Source organism: Chinchilla lanigera, unplaced genomic scaffold (genome assembly GCF_000276665.1).
Source record: "Chinchilla lanigera isolate Chin_1 unplaced genomic scaffold, ChiLan1.0 scaffold00043, whole genome shotgun sequence".
Taxonomy (NCBI): Eukaryota; Metazoa; Chordata; class Mammalia; order Rodentia; family Chinchillidae; genus Chinchilla; species Chinchilla lanigera.
The window spans coordinates 12998796-13017416 of NW_004955444.1; the positions used below are offsets into that span (position 1 = coordinate 12998796).

The window sequence follows — 18621 nt, forward strand, 5'->3', positions numbered from 1 at the left end:
AAAAGTGTGAAACTGCCTTCAAAGTTCACTTGAGAGCAGATTAGTCCCTGGGGGCTTAACATAGACAATATAGCGAGCACTTGTTTGCTTTGAGGGTTAATGTAGAAGTTCCCTTTACCTAATACATCTTGGCCCACCCGATCCACGGACTGACCAAAACTAAACAGATGTGTTCTGACATTCACTCTGGCACAAGTCTGTGCAGCTACACTTAGGAGGGGCCTCTTTTTAGCTGGCCCAAGGTAGAAGAGTGAACTCATTTTCATCAGGAACCAGTGCCTTCACAGCCTCTTCTAAGCTTCCCAAGACCTCCAGGGCATGTCAGCATCTACTCATCTCCAAATGACCATTTTCCACACCACCTGTGACCTGGATATGTGTTCTAGTCATGGGGTTATAAAAGTGATAGCAATCGATTTGATGAAATATATGGCAATTAAGACATTAATGGATGATGATGGCCTAACATATACCCTTGCCAGACAACTCCTCACCTAGAAATGGCTATTCCTGTCCCGAGAGATGAATGATGTGAGGCTATTGAAGGTATACAAAGAATAGTGAGGAAATCTGTATGCAGACCCTCATACTCACTACCATTTCCTCAATCTCTGAGTACTTCAATAGATGCCAATGAGAAATTCAACCGGACAGAGAACCCAGTTACCAAGGCATATTAAATGCCAGGCTTTCTTGGTAAATTCAAGAGAATCCTTGTCCATGGATGACAAAATCATTTGTCCTAAAAGAATATGGACAAAAAAGGAAGGACTGACAAGTGGGCACTACCCAGGATCCATGCTGCACCAGCTAGGCTGGGTCAGAAGATCAAAGCCAGATTCTTGAAATGGGTGTAAGTAGGAGTCCTGTGATCATGTTTAGAATATTTGTTCAGGAAGGACAAACCCAAGCCTTGGCCTGCTTCACTGATAACACTGCTTAACCTCACACCCTTGGATGGCTTAAGTATTGTAGATTCTTGACTGAAAGGAGAGGTACAGCCAAGAACCCAAGCCAGATAGCTATGGTGAGAAGCAACTGAGGCATGCTCTGTGACTCCCAGGCAAGGGCTAAGCCTTGCACACTCAGTTAGGCAACTTGGCCTTCATGGGCATATTCTTTGCAGGAATGCAGACATTTGTGCTGGGGGCAGAGTTGGCAATTCATATTAGGAATGAAGCACAGAGCTGGGGAAAATGTAGCACAGTCTTCATGAAGGCTAGGGGAAGAAGGGATTCCCAAAGGAACTTTGGAAGAAAAACAATGAAAATATTCTTTCTTTGGGAGTATTGTCAGCCATACACAGTAAGTTATTGAAAGAATGGGTAAGGGATTTGAAGGCTTGTCATTAACTGCTTCCTTCTTGTTAAAGGACGATCAGGAACCATGGCAATCTCCTGAATTTGATCAAATAAGAAATGATTTAACTCACTGACTCTTGCTTTCTTAACCTGGAGGAGGACGGTAAGATGCACTCTATTTAGCTTGTGTCCAGCATGTTCTCTAGGGATAGAAGGGGTCAGTGTGGCGGCAAGTTATAGAAGGTGACACAGTCTGGTAACAACTTCAATGTGACATTCTTCTCAGATATGGATCTGACAATAGGATCAGATAAGTTCTGCAGAGACTCTACGTGTGTTCTTACTCTTTCTGAGAGGAGAACTGAATTACAAAGAATTAATTCCTTAATTCATCATAGCTAGGGGCTTCTTTACCTTGTAATGAACAGGCCAAGTAGGTTCTGAAGAGCCATGGAAGTTGAATAGAATTGTTATGACCAAGTTATAGATGAGAAATCTCAGACTCAGGACATTTGAGGACTTGCTCAAAGCATCTCCAAGGATGGAATGCTGAGATGTTAATGGAATACCACAAATCCAAAGAAAAAAGCTAAACATATGGCCTGAACTTCTGAAGTAGTGGTTTGCTTTTATTTGCAAAGGACAGCCGCTCCTGGAAATCAGAGAATACCTAGAAATGAACCACCTTGTGTGTTGTGAGGCTGTGCCAGTCTGTGTGGGGAGTTGAAGCAGAGGAGCTCCTGATCACACTGATTTTTGTCTCAGTCATCAACCCCGGTGAAGTTGGGACACATTCATTTTTCTTAGATGCCAGTTTGGCCTCCATAATACTATACATCATACTCCACAGTGGAGGACAACCATCAAAGGCAGCAAGATCCCAGCTATTCTGTGATCCTGAGCAAGACTTACTCTAGATCTTCATTTTCCTTCACTATAAAATGGGAAGTATAATAGTTCTGACTGTACAAGATTGATGTGAAGTTTAAGTGATAGAATCCTTATGAAAAGCTGTACATGATGAAGCAATGTACACACATTAGTTACAGCCTCTGCCCTGTGCCACTGGTTTTTCAGATGCATGAACACCATGGGTGATAACTCTTCACTAGGGAAAAAGGCAATCCATGTAAATCACTGAGATACACTAAGATGGAAAAAACCCATAGGGATGTATGATACAAACAAAGATTGGAGGTTAAACCAGAAAAATAAACAATTGAAAAGCACAAGAAGCAAAACTCAACCAGCTATGTCATAACAGTTACCCAGACAGATCTCCTTTTTGGACAGAATTCTGTGCCTATAGGCTCAATGATTCATTACATTGCTATACACAGTTCACACAATACTGCCCACTTTCAGTGGATACACCTTTCTTAGCCTCCTATTTGGTGACATTTACTTAGAATACTATTTCTTCCTGAGAAATGTATTTACAGTTTTAGTTTAGTTTTGTTTTGTCCTTTTAGTAAAATCACCAAATTGGCAGTTATTAAGACGTTACGTTCCCAACAAGGAAAAAAAAAATTAAATTGTAATTCTAAGGCAAAAGTGTAGAAGCATTAATAATATTAATACAATGGCTTCATTAAAACTCACTCACTAAGAAAAGCCTTACTTCCTCTCACATACAATTTTTTCCTGTGTAAAAATGACTGCATCTCCCCTAATAACTTCCAGTGTTGTACAGTACAGATGGCCAGTCCGGAGCACTAATCACTCCTCTCCACTTTTATTAAGTTGAAATTTTAGCCAAGGCATCTGACATAGCAGTGATTTGAAAGTTGGAATCTCCCGATTTGTAACACCTAAGAAATCACTCTCAGTAGGGATTTCTGTTTGGAGATAATTTAACACCTGTATCCTTCAATTAAGTTTAGAGAAACACTTAAATTTTCATTCATTTCAATTTGTTTTGGAAAATTAAATTGATCATTTCAAAGAACACAGGACTTATAGTGACACTCATGGGAAATTATGTTCTTAGTTTTCTTTGTTTTTTAAATGTTCTGAAAAAAAATGTTCTGTAATACCTTGTAAAATTAATCTTGCTCAGAAAAAAAAATTCCCAGCTCTCTAATTTCTGGCATCTCGCACCTCTAAATTGCTGGTGGGAGCTGGAGTGAATGTTTTGTGTTCAAAATCAGAATGTAAGATTTGGTCTCAAGGTTATTTGCATGAAAATGATTTTGTGTGTTATACCAAGTGGAGACGGAGAGCTCTGTCCTGACTGCTTCTTTTTATTCATTTATTTTTGTGGTACTGGGGTCAATGTTGTGCCTGGACTGGGCTCGAACTCCTGCCTCAGCCTCCTAGTGTGCAGGGATTACAGTTGCGTGCCACCATGCCCAGGTTCTCGACTGTACCTTCTGCTAACATTGGCTCACTGTTCATACTGGCTTAGGAAAATATGAATATTTTCAAGAGGAATGAATTTTGGGTGATGGTGAATTTGATAAAAGTTTAGGTCTAGGGTACACATATTGGTCTCTAGAAAATAAACTATGGGCTTCAAGAAGGGACAAGAATCTTTCAGGAGCATTTTTATAGGCTCACAAGGCAACGATTATAGAGCCTGGTGAGAAGTGAGAACACCACGAGGCTGGGCTTCCTCGGCAACAATTTCCCCAGTGCTTCTGTCTGTAAGAAGTCATTGGCAATTACATTTTTAGAGTGAAGAGCCAGCCTTAAGGTGTGGGGAGCCACAGTGTTTCTGAGACTCTGTGTCTGAGTTAATGATATACTAGACAGAAAGGGACTGGGGACACTGGAGGCAGGAGAAAGTCTATTTGTGTATTCTTGTGGATACTTGGATTACACCTTCCTGGAAAAGGGAACAAGCCTGGTGCAAGCATTCATGGCCCATGACAGGGTGGTCTGTGTAATCTTATGGGAAACTTGAACAGAATAAGACACAAGCTAGGTTTGTCATGAAAATGTAAAGCCACATGGGAAATTATATTAGTGGTGGAAATATTCTGTATCTTAAATGTAATGGTAGTTATACAATGCTACAAAGTTGTCAAAACCCATCAAATGTGCACATGAAATGGGTGAATTTTAGTGCATGTGTACTGCAATAATGCTGACTTTAAAAATCACCTATCTTTCACTTCTTCCTCCATCTAACATTAAGTGACTGCCTGTAACACAGTAAATCTTATCTTTACTTGGTCGGGCAATTAAGTCTTTAAGGATGTTTAGGTGGAGTTCAGGATGAAGTCATCACAGATTTTACGAAGTGTATGGCATCTAAAGGAGGTAAGAGCAGCATAAAAATGTTAAGCTAAATGGGTGTTTAGGAAGATATTTTTAAATCAGTATGGTAAATTGGGCTTTATGTAAGAGCTTCAAGACAAAAATTATATTTTCAGAAATGCAAAGACTATTTTCTGAGAATCGATTATTATTGTCACTCAGAATGACTGGTAGCGGGCCTAAACGCATAACCCTCTCCATTAAACATCTTGAAACAAATTATAAAATTCATAGTACTAGATTCTTCACTGTCAAATATTGTGTAAATAGATTAATCTATTCATCAATCAGTGCCTTCATTTCCTGGTGAGAAATCTGAGACAAAAAATTAAAATTCCCAATGTGAGACATAGTTTAGAACTGAAGTTCTCTCTTCTAATTTCACTGATCTTTCCATTGCCCTGTGATTGGGAAAATTTCCGCCCAACTTGTGTGTTATTTTCAGTCTTGAAGAATGGAATGTGTGAAGTAGATTTCTATTCCTGAAACAACAAATAGTTATGATCTGGTAAAATTTTTTAGGGTTTTGTACTACTACAACTTCATGTTCTGGTGAAATACATGAACTGTGGCTCCTTATAGACCAAGAAATTGCAAAGATTTCAACAAATTTCAACAACGTCTCCATCTCCAAAGCGCTTGTTTTTTGCTGGTATGTGTGTGTGTGTAAAAGGGAGACATGAGGAGTGTTCTCTGGCCTTGAGGCAGATGCTGTGTCCAGCTCAAGTATCAGACAGAGCAGCTGCTGAATTAATCCACCAAAGATGGAGACACTCCCCACCCCACCTTTCTCTCACAGCTCCCATTAAATGGTTTGGACAGATTCTTCCTCATGAGGCCACTATGTCACAGGGGAGAACAGGAGCAGACACTTATTGCTGTTGCTTCCACATCTATGTAGGTGTAATTGCCACATATTCTCACTAAAACACCCAATTGTCCACAGGGAGTGAGTGTGAGTGGTGTTACTCCCTGAGCTAACACTCAGGTGTGATATGCAGGCAAATGTTGTAAGAAGAGAAAGGATATAAGATGGAAGCATATTGGATAAGAAATGAGGCCTCAACACAGAGACTTTTCCAAGGGCAGTTGTTGATTTCAGTATATCCCCTCAGAAGTTCATGTGCTGAAAATTTAACCCCCGAATTTGTCTGTTAATGGTGTTGAGAAGTGAGGACATTGGGCAGAAACTAGGATTAGATGAAGTCATGAAGGTGGGGCTTCCATGATGGCATCAGTGGCTTTATAAGAAGAGGCAGGGTCGGACATGATGCCACATGCCTGTAATCTCAGTACTTTGGGTGGCTGAGGTAGAAGGATTGCAAGTTAAAACCAAGCCTGGGCAATTCAATGAGACCTTGTCTCAAGATAAAAAAAGGCTAGGGGTGTAGCTCAGTGTTCAATCTCCAGCAGTGTTGGGGGGAATGTTGGTGGGGAGAGTGGAGAGACGATGAAGAGAGATGCTAGCTAACTAGCACGCTTGCTCTGTTTGGCCACGTGATGCCCTCCATGTTTTAATGCAGCAAGCAGTCCCTCACCAGACTCTGGCACTATGCTCTTGGACATCCCAGATTCCAGAGCTCTATTCTTTATAAATTATGTAGTCTGTGGTACTTACCAAGAACAATAGGAAGCACTCCCAAAGCTGCAGCCAACCTCTCCCACAACATCCTTCTCCCATTTCACTATTGCCTTCTTTTCTGAGATTAACTAGGGCATGGTGCAATGTTTCAAAGTAAATTAAAAAGTCAACACATGAGGAACACTCAATGTTATTTCTACCAAGCTCTCTTTGCACCAGCTTCACATACAGCAGGCATGGTCCAGGTCCAGAAAGGCAGAAACTTAGTGGGTAATTCTGAAGATAAAGGCCAGTTCATGCAAGGGGTATCTGCATAGTTTTCTACAGGAATAGGATATAATAAGTTTCAAAGTGCATTCTGTAAAAGTATGAATGGGAATCAACACCTTTTCTGAGGTTTAAATTTACCATAGGGTTGAATCCAAACCTTAACAAATTATTTTTTTTCCTTAGACAATTAGGATGGGGAAGGCAACAACATTCCTCTAATCTAACAAAAACATAGACACTCCATCCACCGCTGGTAGAAAGAGCTGATGTTCAGTTTTTGCTTTGGCAAGTTTCTAAAACATGATCTGCTTGTGTGCCTACATCAAGGGCAAGTGTCACTAGGTGAATGGATATGAGGAAAGCACCTGGCAATAGAAGATTGGCCTTTTTAAAAGATTTGCTGTCCAGGTGACGGGGTTGAAGTGAGCTTGCAGATCTATAAATGAGCCTGAGATGCTATGAGTTTCTTAGGTAATACCACTCCCTGACATGAGGACGTCTAGTAAAGAGAAATGACACCAGCAGTGAATCAAGAGAACTCTTGTGTCACATCCTAAATGTGCAAGGTATGACTAGTGGTGAAGTGTGAAATTCCAGCTGTCTAACCTTACACTGGACAAACACTAATCTGGTAAACTGGGTTCTATGGTGGTGAAGGTGAATCAGCTCTGCAAAAAAATCAGAAGCCAGGAATGTGCTCGTGTGGTGAGGTCTCTATTGAGCCATCTATATCCCATTTCAGGGATCGGAGTGGTTGGGAGTCTCTCACAAGCAAGTTGCTTGTTTATGTGGAATACCCTGTCTGAAACACAGAGAACTAGCTAAACAGGCAAAGTGCTTTTCAGTACTGAACATCAATTCATTGCAAACCCACTGCCCCCGACACTACCCACCTTCCTCACCCTTATCTCACCACACAGACATACATGACAAGGGCTCAGTGGATGGCAGCCATGAAGCGTGACACTCCCCCTGCAGCCTCAGAGAATATTAAAAAGATAAATGTCTGGTGACAAAGCCCCAAACCCATATTCTCAGAATATAAATAGAACTCTTCAGACAATTATTCAGATCCAAAATTAGGTCCTGCTTCCAATAAAGCATGTCTTTCTCTCTCTCCCCGGTACCTCTTCCCCTGAGTTTGTGACCAATATATCCACAACTTTTCATATAAATAATGTCAGAAGGAGGAGTTAGCCAGCTGAGCAGATATAAGGCACTCCGAACATTTGAGGAACACGGATTCCCAGCTGGCCACTAGACACGGGAGTGGGTCCTGCTCATACAGTTACAGACATGGCGGGGACCTGTGACTATCCCGCTGTGATCGCTGAGCAGATGGCTAGTGAACAGGAAAGGAACTCTCCCATGGCAGCTGCCAGGACAATCAGTTTCAACCCCGAAAAAGTCACTGAGCCAGAAATAGCTGAGGCCTTCTAGTATTAGGGACCCTGAACTGCTTCTGAGCCAAGGGTGCAGGGACCAAGGTGTTACACCAGCTGGATCATTTACTCCTGGTGTTTGTGGTTTTTAAATATTATTAATGAAGCTGGAAACCAAAAGATTATTCAAGGAATGATAAGTCAGTCCCAAAGCAAACATTTTAACAGTGATTCAGCGAAGGCTTGACTATGTGAAATGTGAAATAATAAGCAGGGACTGCTGGAAGACAGGATGGCTTTTCTTTGGCTCCAATTCCTTGTGGTCTGTAAGTGCACACTGACCTATGGCTCAGTATTTACTCAGATGTCACCTGGATGCGCTCCAGCAGTTGTTGCTGTACCCAGGGCACCTTTCTCTCAGAGGCTTCCTTTCCCAGAAGAAACCTTGCAGAGAGTGAACCTTCAAAGAAAACTGAGAAGTCACCCAGTCCACTCGCTTACTCAAGGAGGGACTGCTGAGCACAGTGTCCCTGAGAGCCAGCGCCCAGCCATTTCCTGAGCTTTTCTGGATAATTAAAAGAGGAAATGCCCCTCTTTAATGGCTAATAACACTGCCTGTTCCTGAATGGGTCTTTTGCTGCTCCTCCTTCTACCTTAAGAGCCTTTAGTCCTCAGAGCATCAGGAAACCTAGCACAACCAGCCTCCCATACTGCTGGCCATCCTGGAGGGGCCACTTTACTGGATTGCTGAATAATTGCCCACGAGTCACTGTTCTGAGTCAAAGTTCCCCTCCCTGCGGGAACAGACAATGGGCCAGTTCTCCTCAGGAAGGTAGCTCAAGGCGACTGCATTGTAGGAAGCTTGAGGCCTTGGGTTTTATCTGTGAACACAGTTTTAGAAGACAGAGCCTCAAGATCTGGGGAGAAATTCATCTCTGGGCCTACAGAAGAGGAACATTATGGAAGGAACTACATGAGATGTTAGGCAAGGGAAAAGAAAATATTTCCTACCCATTAGAGCAAAAATCAAGCACTGAATCTGCCTCCAGATGTAGTGAAGTGCAAAAAAAGCCAAAAGTGCTAGGCACATTGCTAACTCCTGTGAGAAGACAAGAAGAAAGCTTCACTGATTTTTATCACAAGAAATTATTTTCCACATCATTTAGATGGATTTTTTTCATTTAGGGTTGAGGACCTACTGCACATTCCTCATGGGGCAATTGCCCTGCTGTCTTCAGAAAATAGCTCTTCCTTCTCAGCTTCTAGTACATAGAAGAATTTCCATAAACTTTCTAGATAGTAATTGGTCCACTACTTTTTTTAACCTAAAAACCACCTCCAAAGGTTTCCTCACACCATTTACTTTTGTCATGCATCTGTGAAAATAAATATCTTGCACAAGAGCATGCTATTTTTAATTTTTCCCAAATCAGTTCCTTTTATAACCTCATAAAATCTGAGGTCCACTTGAGCAGGTACAATCAGTAAAACAAGTCATTTTCTGACGTTTATGATCCTCATCATCTGATGACCCAGGAGCACAGAACTGGAGGATACTTCTTTGTCAGCCTTTTATTGGGTCAACACTGACACCCGACACATCATTTAGGAATGCTCATGAGTCTGCAATGACCATGGACATTCTTCCACACAAAGAAACCACAAGATTTCTTCTGTGGATTCTGAGACATGCAGGTATCTAATTAAATGTTAGGAAAAAAAAATGTAGACTTCAAACATTCATTATAAAAAATTATCAAGAATTCCCTTTAAGCTGGGGATATAGCTCAGCAGCACAGCACCTGCCTGGCAAGCGCAAGGTCCTGAGTTCAATTCCTGGTACAAAAAAAAAAAAATAGAATTCCCTTTAAAAATGGAAGAAAACCTGTATTGTCTTGCTTCCAAGAGCCCAAGCTTAGGAAGCTGGTTTAATCGATCCAAGTCTATTTTTGCCTAGCCATCGCCAGCACACTCCTGCAAATCCAGATATCTGAGCTTATTTTCCAAGGGCAGACTTAAAACTAATTCAAACATGCTCTTTGGGGGCCGCTAGGAATGGCACAGAAGCAGATAATTAGTCTTTAGCAGCCCAAGGAGGTTAAAGGGAAGGTCCAGTAAGGGCAGGTGGACATCACAAAGAACTAGGGCACCAGCCAGTCATTGAGGACAAAGCAGCTTTTAACAGCATGCCTAAGGACAAGGCTGCTTGCACCCATCCCTTAGGAAGCCAGGTATGAGGTCTCCACCAATGGGCAGAGTGCAGTCAAATTTGTTCTGTTTTGTTTTGGACAGAATGCTTAAAGAACAAGCCAGCGTTGGAGGATGAGTTCTGCACACATTTCCACCTCCCCCATCCCCCGCAGGGTCATGGTTTCTTTCAGCTCCTTTGAAAGCCCTTCTGTCTTGCTGTGGCCTCTTCCAGCAGGACTGCAGGGGGCGTGGGAAAGCATTCAGACACAAGAGCATGGACACTAACCTGAGAAGTAGCTGCAGGTGAACTAGTTTCCTTACCACTCAGCGCTGCCCTCTCATTGGCTGCCGAGTCTGCCATTTCTGCCAGCTGCACATTCGCATTCTCAGAACCTGGAGACCCTATTCGCCCCCGACCTTCACTGCCCGGGGTGCCAAGTGGATTTGCGGTGGCTTTCCGGGTTTGGCCTTTGTACCAACTAGGGTAAAACAAGGGATCCGCAGTTTCCGCTGCTTCAGGGACTGGAGTTTCAGACTCTGTGCTCTGCTGAGAGCCTGTGGGCACAACCTCCCCCTTAACCAGGACAGACAAATTCAAAAATAAAAAGAAGAGAAAGGAACAAGAAAGAAAAGAAAAGAGAAAGAAAGGAAAAAGAAAAAAAGGGTAGTTGATTTTAGTTCCCTTTTGCTGAGAACACTATGCGCTCTAAATCAGCGCCTGATTTAGTGACTGTTTATTTCATCCCACTCTCTGGAAGCGCTGGGGGCAGAACACGGACGACAGTGCCCTGTGTGTGGTGCCGGCTGAGCCCCCTCTTCTTTCCTGTGGTTGTCTGGTACTAGCTGCCGGCCGAGGCAGATAGAAGGTAGAAGCCTCTGGTGAAAGTTGCTTATAAAATATCAGATAAGGGAGAAGGGTCAAACCTTGACCAGAATTAATTGTTTAGTACTACATGCGGGCCTCCAAACTGGTTTTTAAAAAATCGGTAATAGACTTCATTGGTCAAATGCAATCATCTTTAGTTGCTACCCTTTTTAAAATTTCAGTGCAAGTGGCATACTCAGAATTTCCAGATTCTAGGAAATGTAAATAGTATTGGAGCCTGGTTTGCCTGTGCAGACAGGTGCATAGAGTGTAATTCCATCTCTAAATTTCCCCTCTGGGCTTTTGTTTCTTTAGATGATTTCAATCCACACTGAAAGCAGGTGCAGAACTGGGCCCCTTGCACACTCAGCAAGTTGGATCCTGTTTGCCGAGGTGTCGTGAAGTCAACATAAAAGCTTGAAAACTGGACAGTGATAGCCTAGAAATGGTTCAGCTAATCAGGGACAGTTTCCAAAAGGATATAATTTCCAAAAAATATGGGGATTTTTGGGTGCCTGGTGTCAAACTCAGGACCGTACCCTTGCCAGGCAGGTGCTTGTGCTGCTGAGCGATAGCCCCAGCCCAAAATGTTTTAAACAATCCTATTAACACATGTTCCCATCCAATGACAAACACAGAGAACCAGGTTTTGCTGGCCCACGGAAGGAAGACACAGCTGTATTTTAGAGTAAGCAACAGGAACATAAAGACGTGTGGCTTCTCTATTTATGTTCTCTATTATCTATAGAAAATTCAAAGTTATGAAGGTATAATCTTAGTTTTCACAGCTTATTATTTTTCACATTATACCTTATATTTGTACTCACTAAGCAATGCCAAGGCCAAATCCCTACGATAGTAGCAGCTGTCTGTGAATTAATAGTTTTTTCCCTCTCTCTCTCTCTGTTTCTCTCTCTCTCTATCACACTCACACACTCTTTTCAGACAAAAATTGCCTCATGTTTGAGTTTTATTGGTGAAAGTGGTGTTAAGTCTTGCCAACCAGTTACAACAATAATCAACCTGCTGAATCAAGTACAGGACTTTTCTCTCTGACATTCTGACTGTCCTGAAAGGTCTTGTCTGCCACACACAAAGGCCTGGCATATAGTTATCCTTTGCTTAAGATAGAATGAATTGTTTAGGGTGCTCAGAAAGGAGGTACAGCTGTAGAAAGGAACTCCTGAATGGTTACCTGTGTCACGGGGGCATCTGCAGCAGGTGGCAGGGCTGGTGGTGGCTCTAGAGAGGAACCTGGAAGTGCCCCTGGGGCAGCCTTGAGCTCCAAGGCCAGCTGAGAGGACTCTGAGGCTTTTTCTGGACTTTCATCTCCTGATGACTCTATTTGAATTCTTTCTACTTCTTCCACTTCTATTATTTCCTCTCCTTCTTCTTCTCTTTCTCCTCCTCCTTCTTCTTCATCTTCATCTTCTAGTAAGGTAAGGTGTTTTTAAACTTGTTACAACTACCATTTTAGCTGTGGAAAAAGTTAATGGCCAGTACCTATGGCTGAGGTAAGGTCAGGGCTAAGGAAGTCTTCTCCAACAGGCACGTAACAGTGGTCTAAGTGTGCCATGCTGGGACCTTGTTTTTCTAGCAAACATGGACAGGAAAAATGTGGAGGAACCATTATTCTCCTTCCTCTCCATTTCAGTTCAGAGTCCCACCCTCACTGCACACCCTCCAGAGCTGCTCATGTTTCTATCACAGTCTAGACCATCTGTAAGATTCCAGAGGATTAGGATTGTCACTTACTTATCTCATTCAAATTAAGTGGAAATGCAGCCTTCTTCCCTGTCTCACAGAACACACACTTGCTTTAACTTCTTACCTCATTTGTTCAGTGAATACATGAACTTTTGCCATAATAATGCCATCACTTTCTTCCTGATTCTCTGGCATTAATATTCCCTCAAGTGACATTAAGGACAGTGAAGTAAATTTTTAAATAGACCCATTATGAAGATTTGCCTCTAAAATTACATCTGTGAATGCTGATTCCACGTCATGGCGTGGTTAGTGACCTAGCTGAGGGGTGTTGTCAATTCGATGGGCTAGGGTGAGTCAAAGGGACCAAAGTTTGGGTCAAGACTAAGGTTATTTTCCATTTTTTTTTCAATTATTTTTTCAGGAAAATTTCCATATATGGGACTTCTGGGCCAAGTGTTAGGTATATGTTTCTATCTCATGGAATACATGTGATCACATATTTGCAGATTTTGACTTATTCTATGACTTGTTACTATTCTCGTCCTATCTAGCCCAGATGTCTTTCTATGTTTTATTTTTATCTGATTCTTAACCTTACTCCTGATGACAATTTATATCATAGTGGCTGACACTTTGTGTAGGGTTGAAGTTGAGTTATAATCACCATCAATTAGAAGTATTTGACAATCCAGAGTCAAATTCCTGATAATGGCATTAAAATAGGCACTGTAATATAAAATAGGCACTACAAGGCTCAATAAACACTCTCTACAAACTAATCCTAACATGAAATTGAGCTTCACATTGGATTATAACCTTGTAAAGTTGTTGACATCCGTTTTAGAGGTGATTTTGAATCCCCGCTTTCCTCCCACCCAACTCTTCTGCAGTTTCTCCACACCTGCAATGTTGGCCAAATGGTCAAGAGAACAACAAACCTCTGTAAAAATCAATTTCACGTATTATTTTTTCTTCTCTATTGAGGTTGACTGTGAAGTGGTTCATGTTCTCATAACCGTGCTCTATTTTCTCCATCTGAAATGCCTTCGATGCTTCCGAGATTCTGCAACAAAGACAGGTGGCTACTTTCTTCACTGTTTAAAATTTGATAGCCTTGAGTACAAATGAAAACATGCATTTTCACATGGAACAAAAATTACTTACTTTTGTAACAGGGTTTTGGCATTCTGTGAAAGCAAACAAAAGATAGGCTTACTTAGAATCTTTTCAACAGAGAGTAATGAGACTTCCTTCCTTTGCTGACCCTGGGAATCTCATAGCTCAGTTGCTAATGTTGTTTTATAAGGACAGTCTTCTACTTAAGCAGTGCCACACAGAGGAAGATTTTAATTGGTAAAATGAAATGTAGGTAAAATAATGAAAGTGCAAGAGAACCATGTAAGCTTGTACCTTTTAAATTTGTTTCCCTGGTGTTGAGAAAGAGTCTTACCTGCAGAAACACCGCCATTTCTGGCTCATCCATGAACTGAATTCCCGACTCAACCAACTTTGATACATTCTCCAGATGACTGGAATACTTTTTGATGAGAGCACGGACACGCTCCAGTTTCTCCTCTTGGGTTCTGGTGATGACTTGGGTCATTGCATTCTTCCTCTCCTCCAGGATGCCGTAGAGGTAATCAAACTTCTCACAAAGGTCTTGTTTCTGTTTTCTGCAACATTCCTGTTAGTTGGGTTACCTCAAATTAGAAAGTGCTTGTGAGAAAGTCTATTTGGAGAAATCACCTATGTATTTTGGGAGACAAGAACAATATATATATATATATATATATATATATATATATATATATTCTTCTTCCTTGAGGTGTTCCTTAACCACAGATACTCATCAGATATCCAGTGTAACCATTGTACTGATGCTTGAAAATCTCATTTTATATTTAGATAATTTAACAATTACCAGGCATGGTGGCACATGCCTGTAATCCCAGCACTTGTGAGGCTGAGTCAGGAGGATCACTGTGAGTTTGAGGCCAGCTTGGGCTACATGGTGAGTTTAGGGACAATCTAGACTATATTAGTGAGATCCTGTCTTAAAAAAAATCACATTTGCTAAGTGAATCAATAATTTTGTAGTCTTCTGTTTGTTACAAATGGAGAATTTCATACAAATTCAAACAGATTTTGTTTTATATTTATTTGAGATGTGTAGGACACAGGTAATGTTTTCCTTTGGAGTGCTGTGTGAGTGCGTGAGTATGTGTGTGTGTCTGTGTGTCTGTGTAAGCAAAAGTCTATGGTACTTGCTGGTTTGTGCCTTTTAATCTCTCTCTGCTTTATCTATACTGATTTTTTCCTAGTGTCAGCCCCCCTATATAGATTCTGTGGTTTCCCCAGGGCCTCTGCCCCTTGGATTTCCTCCTTCAAGACAACCCAGAAACTGAAGCCAAATCAATTTTCTTGGAGTACAATTATAATTATGTTTTCTTCTGCTGTGACTCTCCATTGCATAAAGCGTAAGATTTAAACTTTGTAACTGACTTTTAAGATCACCCATCATCTGGTTCCAGCTTTCCTTTGTGATCAAACTTCTCACAAAGGTCCTGGTTCTGTTTTCTGTAGCATACCTGTTAGTTGAGTTAGCTCGTGTTAGAAAGTGCTTATGAGAAATCTATTTGGACCATCAGCTGAGGATTTGGGGAGACTCTTCTATTCATTACTGTACTCTATTTCAGCCACGCCAAGCACTGGCTTTCTCTGCTCCTCCTCTCCTCTATCTGTCATGTTCTCCAAGTCATGCACAGCAGCCCTAAGCAATCTTAAAGATGTTGGAGTACAGGGGTGCTTCATTTCACAAACTTAATTCACTCCATGATTCTGGTCACGAAGTGACTTTGGTTATGAACCAAATCAAATTTTCCCATAAAGTTCAAGGTAAATAAGGTTACTCTGTTCTGAACTACATGTACTTTTTCAATCACAAAAAATATGATACAAAAATGCCGTACAGCACGGTATGAAGAGAGGAGACGCTAAACTTTCTTGAGGTGACTTCTGGCATGGAGGACAGGAAGGTGGAAGGGAAAGAGGTTCCCGTTAGGAGGGAGAACACCCTCCAGAAGGACATCAGGGACATCTCCTTCAGGGGCTTCCTCTCTTCTTTGTCTCTTAGCTGCAGGGTCAGTTTGGATGAAAAATCTGTCTAATGTCACTTGTTTTTTCCTTAACCCTCTGGAAATGAGAGACCACGTTACCGTTCATCAGATTTAACCATCTGTTCATTAAGGTTATGTTGGGGAGGTGCTTCTTAGAGACATCCTGGTTATAAGCCAAAATGATCCAACCTAGCCCTCCTGCTTTGAGAATCCAGCTAATTTTTCTCTAACATCTCTAATCTCTGACCTTTGCCACATACTCTTTCATTTTAGTAAACACTTTTCTCTTTGATGTCATGTATTGTTTTCTTTACATGACCTGCTTAAATATCTAAATTATAATTTTCCTTTATAGAATCTGGGCCTACCAAGGATATATCTACTGATTATAAAGATATTTTATAAAGAGAAGAAACATATCCATCATTCTACTGCCTTCATCCTATAATGTGTGAAGAAGAACCAATGGTCCCAACCACTGGATCATCTTAAAATAGTACTGTGGTCAACAATCCACTTATTTATTCATTCAACAAACAATTCTTAAGCATGTAATTTGTGTCATGCACTATGCAAGACTGTAGATCCAAAAATGAATCTCTTGAGACCCAAAACTGAATTAAATATAGTTCTCAAGGAACTCACAGAGCCACACTGAAAAAGACTATGGGCCAACAGTGCAGCACAATATAGGAGGCTGGATAATGGAAACGTGTTAGAGATTTATAACAGGTTTTATAGAAGCGTAGTGACGGAATCTTAATTCAACCCTTCTGTGTAAGTGGGGGACACTCAAAGGGACCCAGCTGTGTTGCCTCAGGAGTTGGCCTTGAAGGGTGAATAGGAGGAAAAGAGGTGACAGACCGGGGGCAAAAATTCATGAGTCTTAGAAGTCGTCAAACTGGACAAGGAACTATGCAAGACATGGATATTTCTGGACTTACAAATTTCCAGCCATTTCCAGCCCTTTAGCTTAAGATTTTGACTGTTACAATCAGGCCCAGGAACTGAAGAGGTTAGTGGCTTTCCAGTTAAACATTTTACTTTTGTGCTAGGCTTCCAAGCAACCATGTGCTCACTGCATACCTGATGTGTGCCTTGCTGGTACTTAGACGCTCCACTGCTTACTGGCACATATGATATTTTGTTCTTCTAAGATGAATGATGCACTTGAAACCTTCATAAGTATTATATTAAGTTATGATACTGGTAGGATGCCTTCTTTAGGAAAGTTTTCTTCTATGTAAGTTAGTGTATGATAAATTAAAATTTATGAGTGACAAGTAATTTGCCATGAGACTAATGTGAAATCGTGTGTGTTCTGGTATATTCTGTCAAATAAAAGAACACTTATATTGGTCATGTAAATTTTACCTAGTGGCTTAAATGGAATAACTGTCCTATATTATTTTTGTTTTTTTTTTTTTTACCTCTATCATGTATTGAATTTTAATAGAATTAACTATTTAAAAATTTTTTAAAAAATTTGTTTTTTGAGACAGGGTCTCATTATGTAGTCCAGGCTGGCCTTGAACCCACTCTATAGCCCAGGCTGGCCTTGAACTTGTGGCAGTCCTCTTGCCTCCGTGCTGGGGTTACAGGTGTGAGTCACCACACCCGGCTAACTATCATTCTTAATAGCCACTTTTATTTGCTTATACTTTTCAATGATGGAAGCTACTCCATGTATGAGCTATGCTTATTACAGTTATCATATCACTACATATTTTGTAAGGCACTTACTTTTTATTTTATTTTATATTATATTTTAAAAGTTATATATTTCCTGGCACACAGTAGACACTATATTACTGTTCATTAAATTTAGATTCAAATTCCTCTGCTTGAATTATTCAGATGTGGAAACTTGAAGTCGCAAGCTAGAAGTAGCTTGTTCCAAATCAATCAGTTCACTCATGCGGAAACTGAAACTAGGCAGGACTGTCACTTTCTCAAGGCCTTTCGACCACTCACTGTTGGTACGTGGCCTGGGAGTCAAGGGCTCTGAACTCCTGGGTCATTGCTCCTCCCACTACACCCAGCTGTACGCATATTTTTGAAACCAATGTCCGTAAAGTGCTTGTATACAGAACATATGATTTTAACCAATCTACTCTGCTGAAAGTAAGCTTTTGAAAGGCAAGAAATCTCAGATGGTTTCAGGATTATATTCATTAATACATTCTTTCATAAAATTCATTCATTGCATGCTAGGCATCAGGCATTGTGCGATCCAAAAACATGCCATAATTTGCTAGCACTCAAGGGAATGATACATATAAACATAAAATTATTATATGCTCTGATTTCTAACATCAAAATACCTGCTTTATTCTGTTGCTTAATTTGCCTTTAATATAACTTTAAGCAAAATGTGATCAGAGTTCAACAGGTATGTTTCTGAACTGAGGAAAATATATCCTTTGTCCTTGGAATTATATAATTGGGACTTCTAAACATTTAGAAATTAATTTAAGATGCCCATGTTAACTTAATGTCAGGTTCAAATGTAAAATACTGCTCTGTGTAGAAGTCTCCTGTATATTCATAACCTCTGAGCTAGAGCCAGCACATGAGACTAGCTCAGGAGCCCTTCAAACTTTCTAGGCTGCAGGACCGTCAAAGCACTGCGGAAGTCAGTGAACAATGAAGGCCTCTGGTTATCAGTTCGCCATGCGGCTAATCAGGGAATAGGTGTGTGCTAAGATGCACAGAAGGTTCTCAGACACCACCTAATTGGTGGCGGGGTTTATTCTGGGAAAAAATGCTGACTTCTGCATTACCCCAGTGTCTGCACATAGCACACTTTAAAGAATGATTGTTACCTGCAAAAGCCTGATAACAACCATGTTTACTGCTTCTCCACAAAAACTTCCTCTCCTCAAAGATTTCTCCTTACTTTTAGCATATTTCTTTGAGTAAAAAGGTATGCAATTTAATGTAA

The 18621-nt window shown here is 40.9% G+C and overlaps 1 protein-coding gene across 4 annotated transcripts in view; it reads right to left on the minus strand.

Moving 5' to 3' along the window:
- Window positions 1–18621, minus strand: part of Trim55 (tripartite motif containing 55) — a 42260-nt gene that overhangs the window by 6434 nt on the left and 17205 nt on the right. Inside the window, exons 5-10 of one of the 4 annotated variants that reach the window (XM_005392156.2) lie at window positions 14012–14245; window positions 13726–13748; window positions 13500–13624; window positions 12047–12282; window positions 10273–10560; window positions 8808–8895 (exon numbers count right to left, since the gene is read on the minus strand). In XM_005392156.2, the coding sequence (XP_005392213.1) occupies window positions 8808–8895; window positions 10273–10560; window positions 12047–12282; window positions 13500–13624; window positions 13726–13748; window positions 14012–14245 (994 nt within the window). The remainder of the gene's footprint in view (window positions 1–8807; window positions 8896–10272; window positions 10561–12046; window positions 12283–13499; window positions 13625–13725; window positions 13749–14011; window positions 14246–18621) is intronic. The other 3 variants (XM_005392155.2, XM_005392157.2, XM_005392158.2) reach the window with 3 other exon arrangements.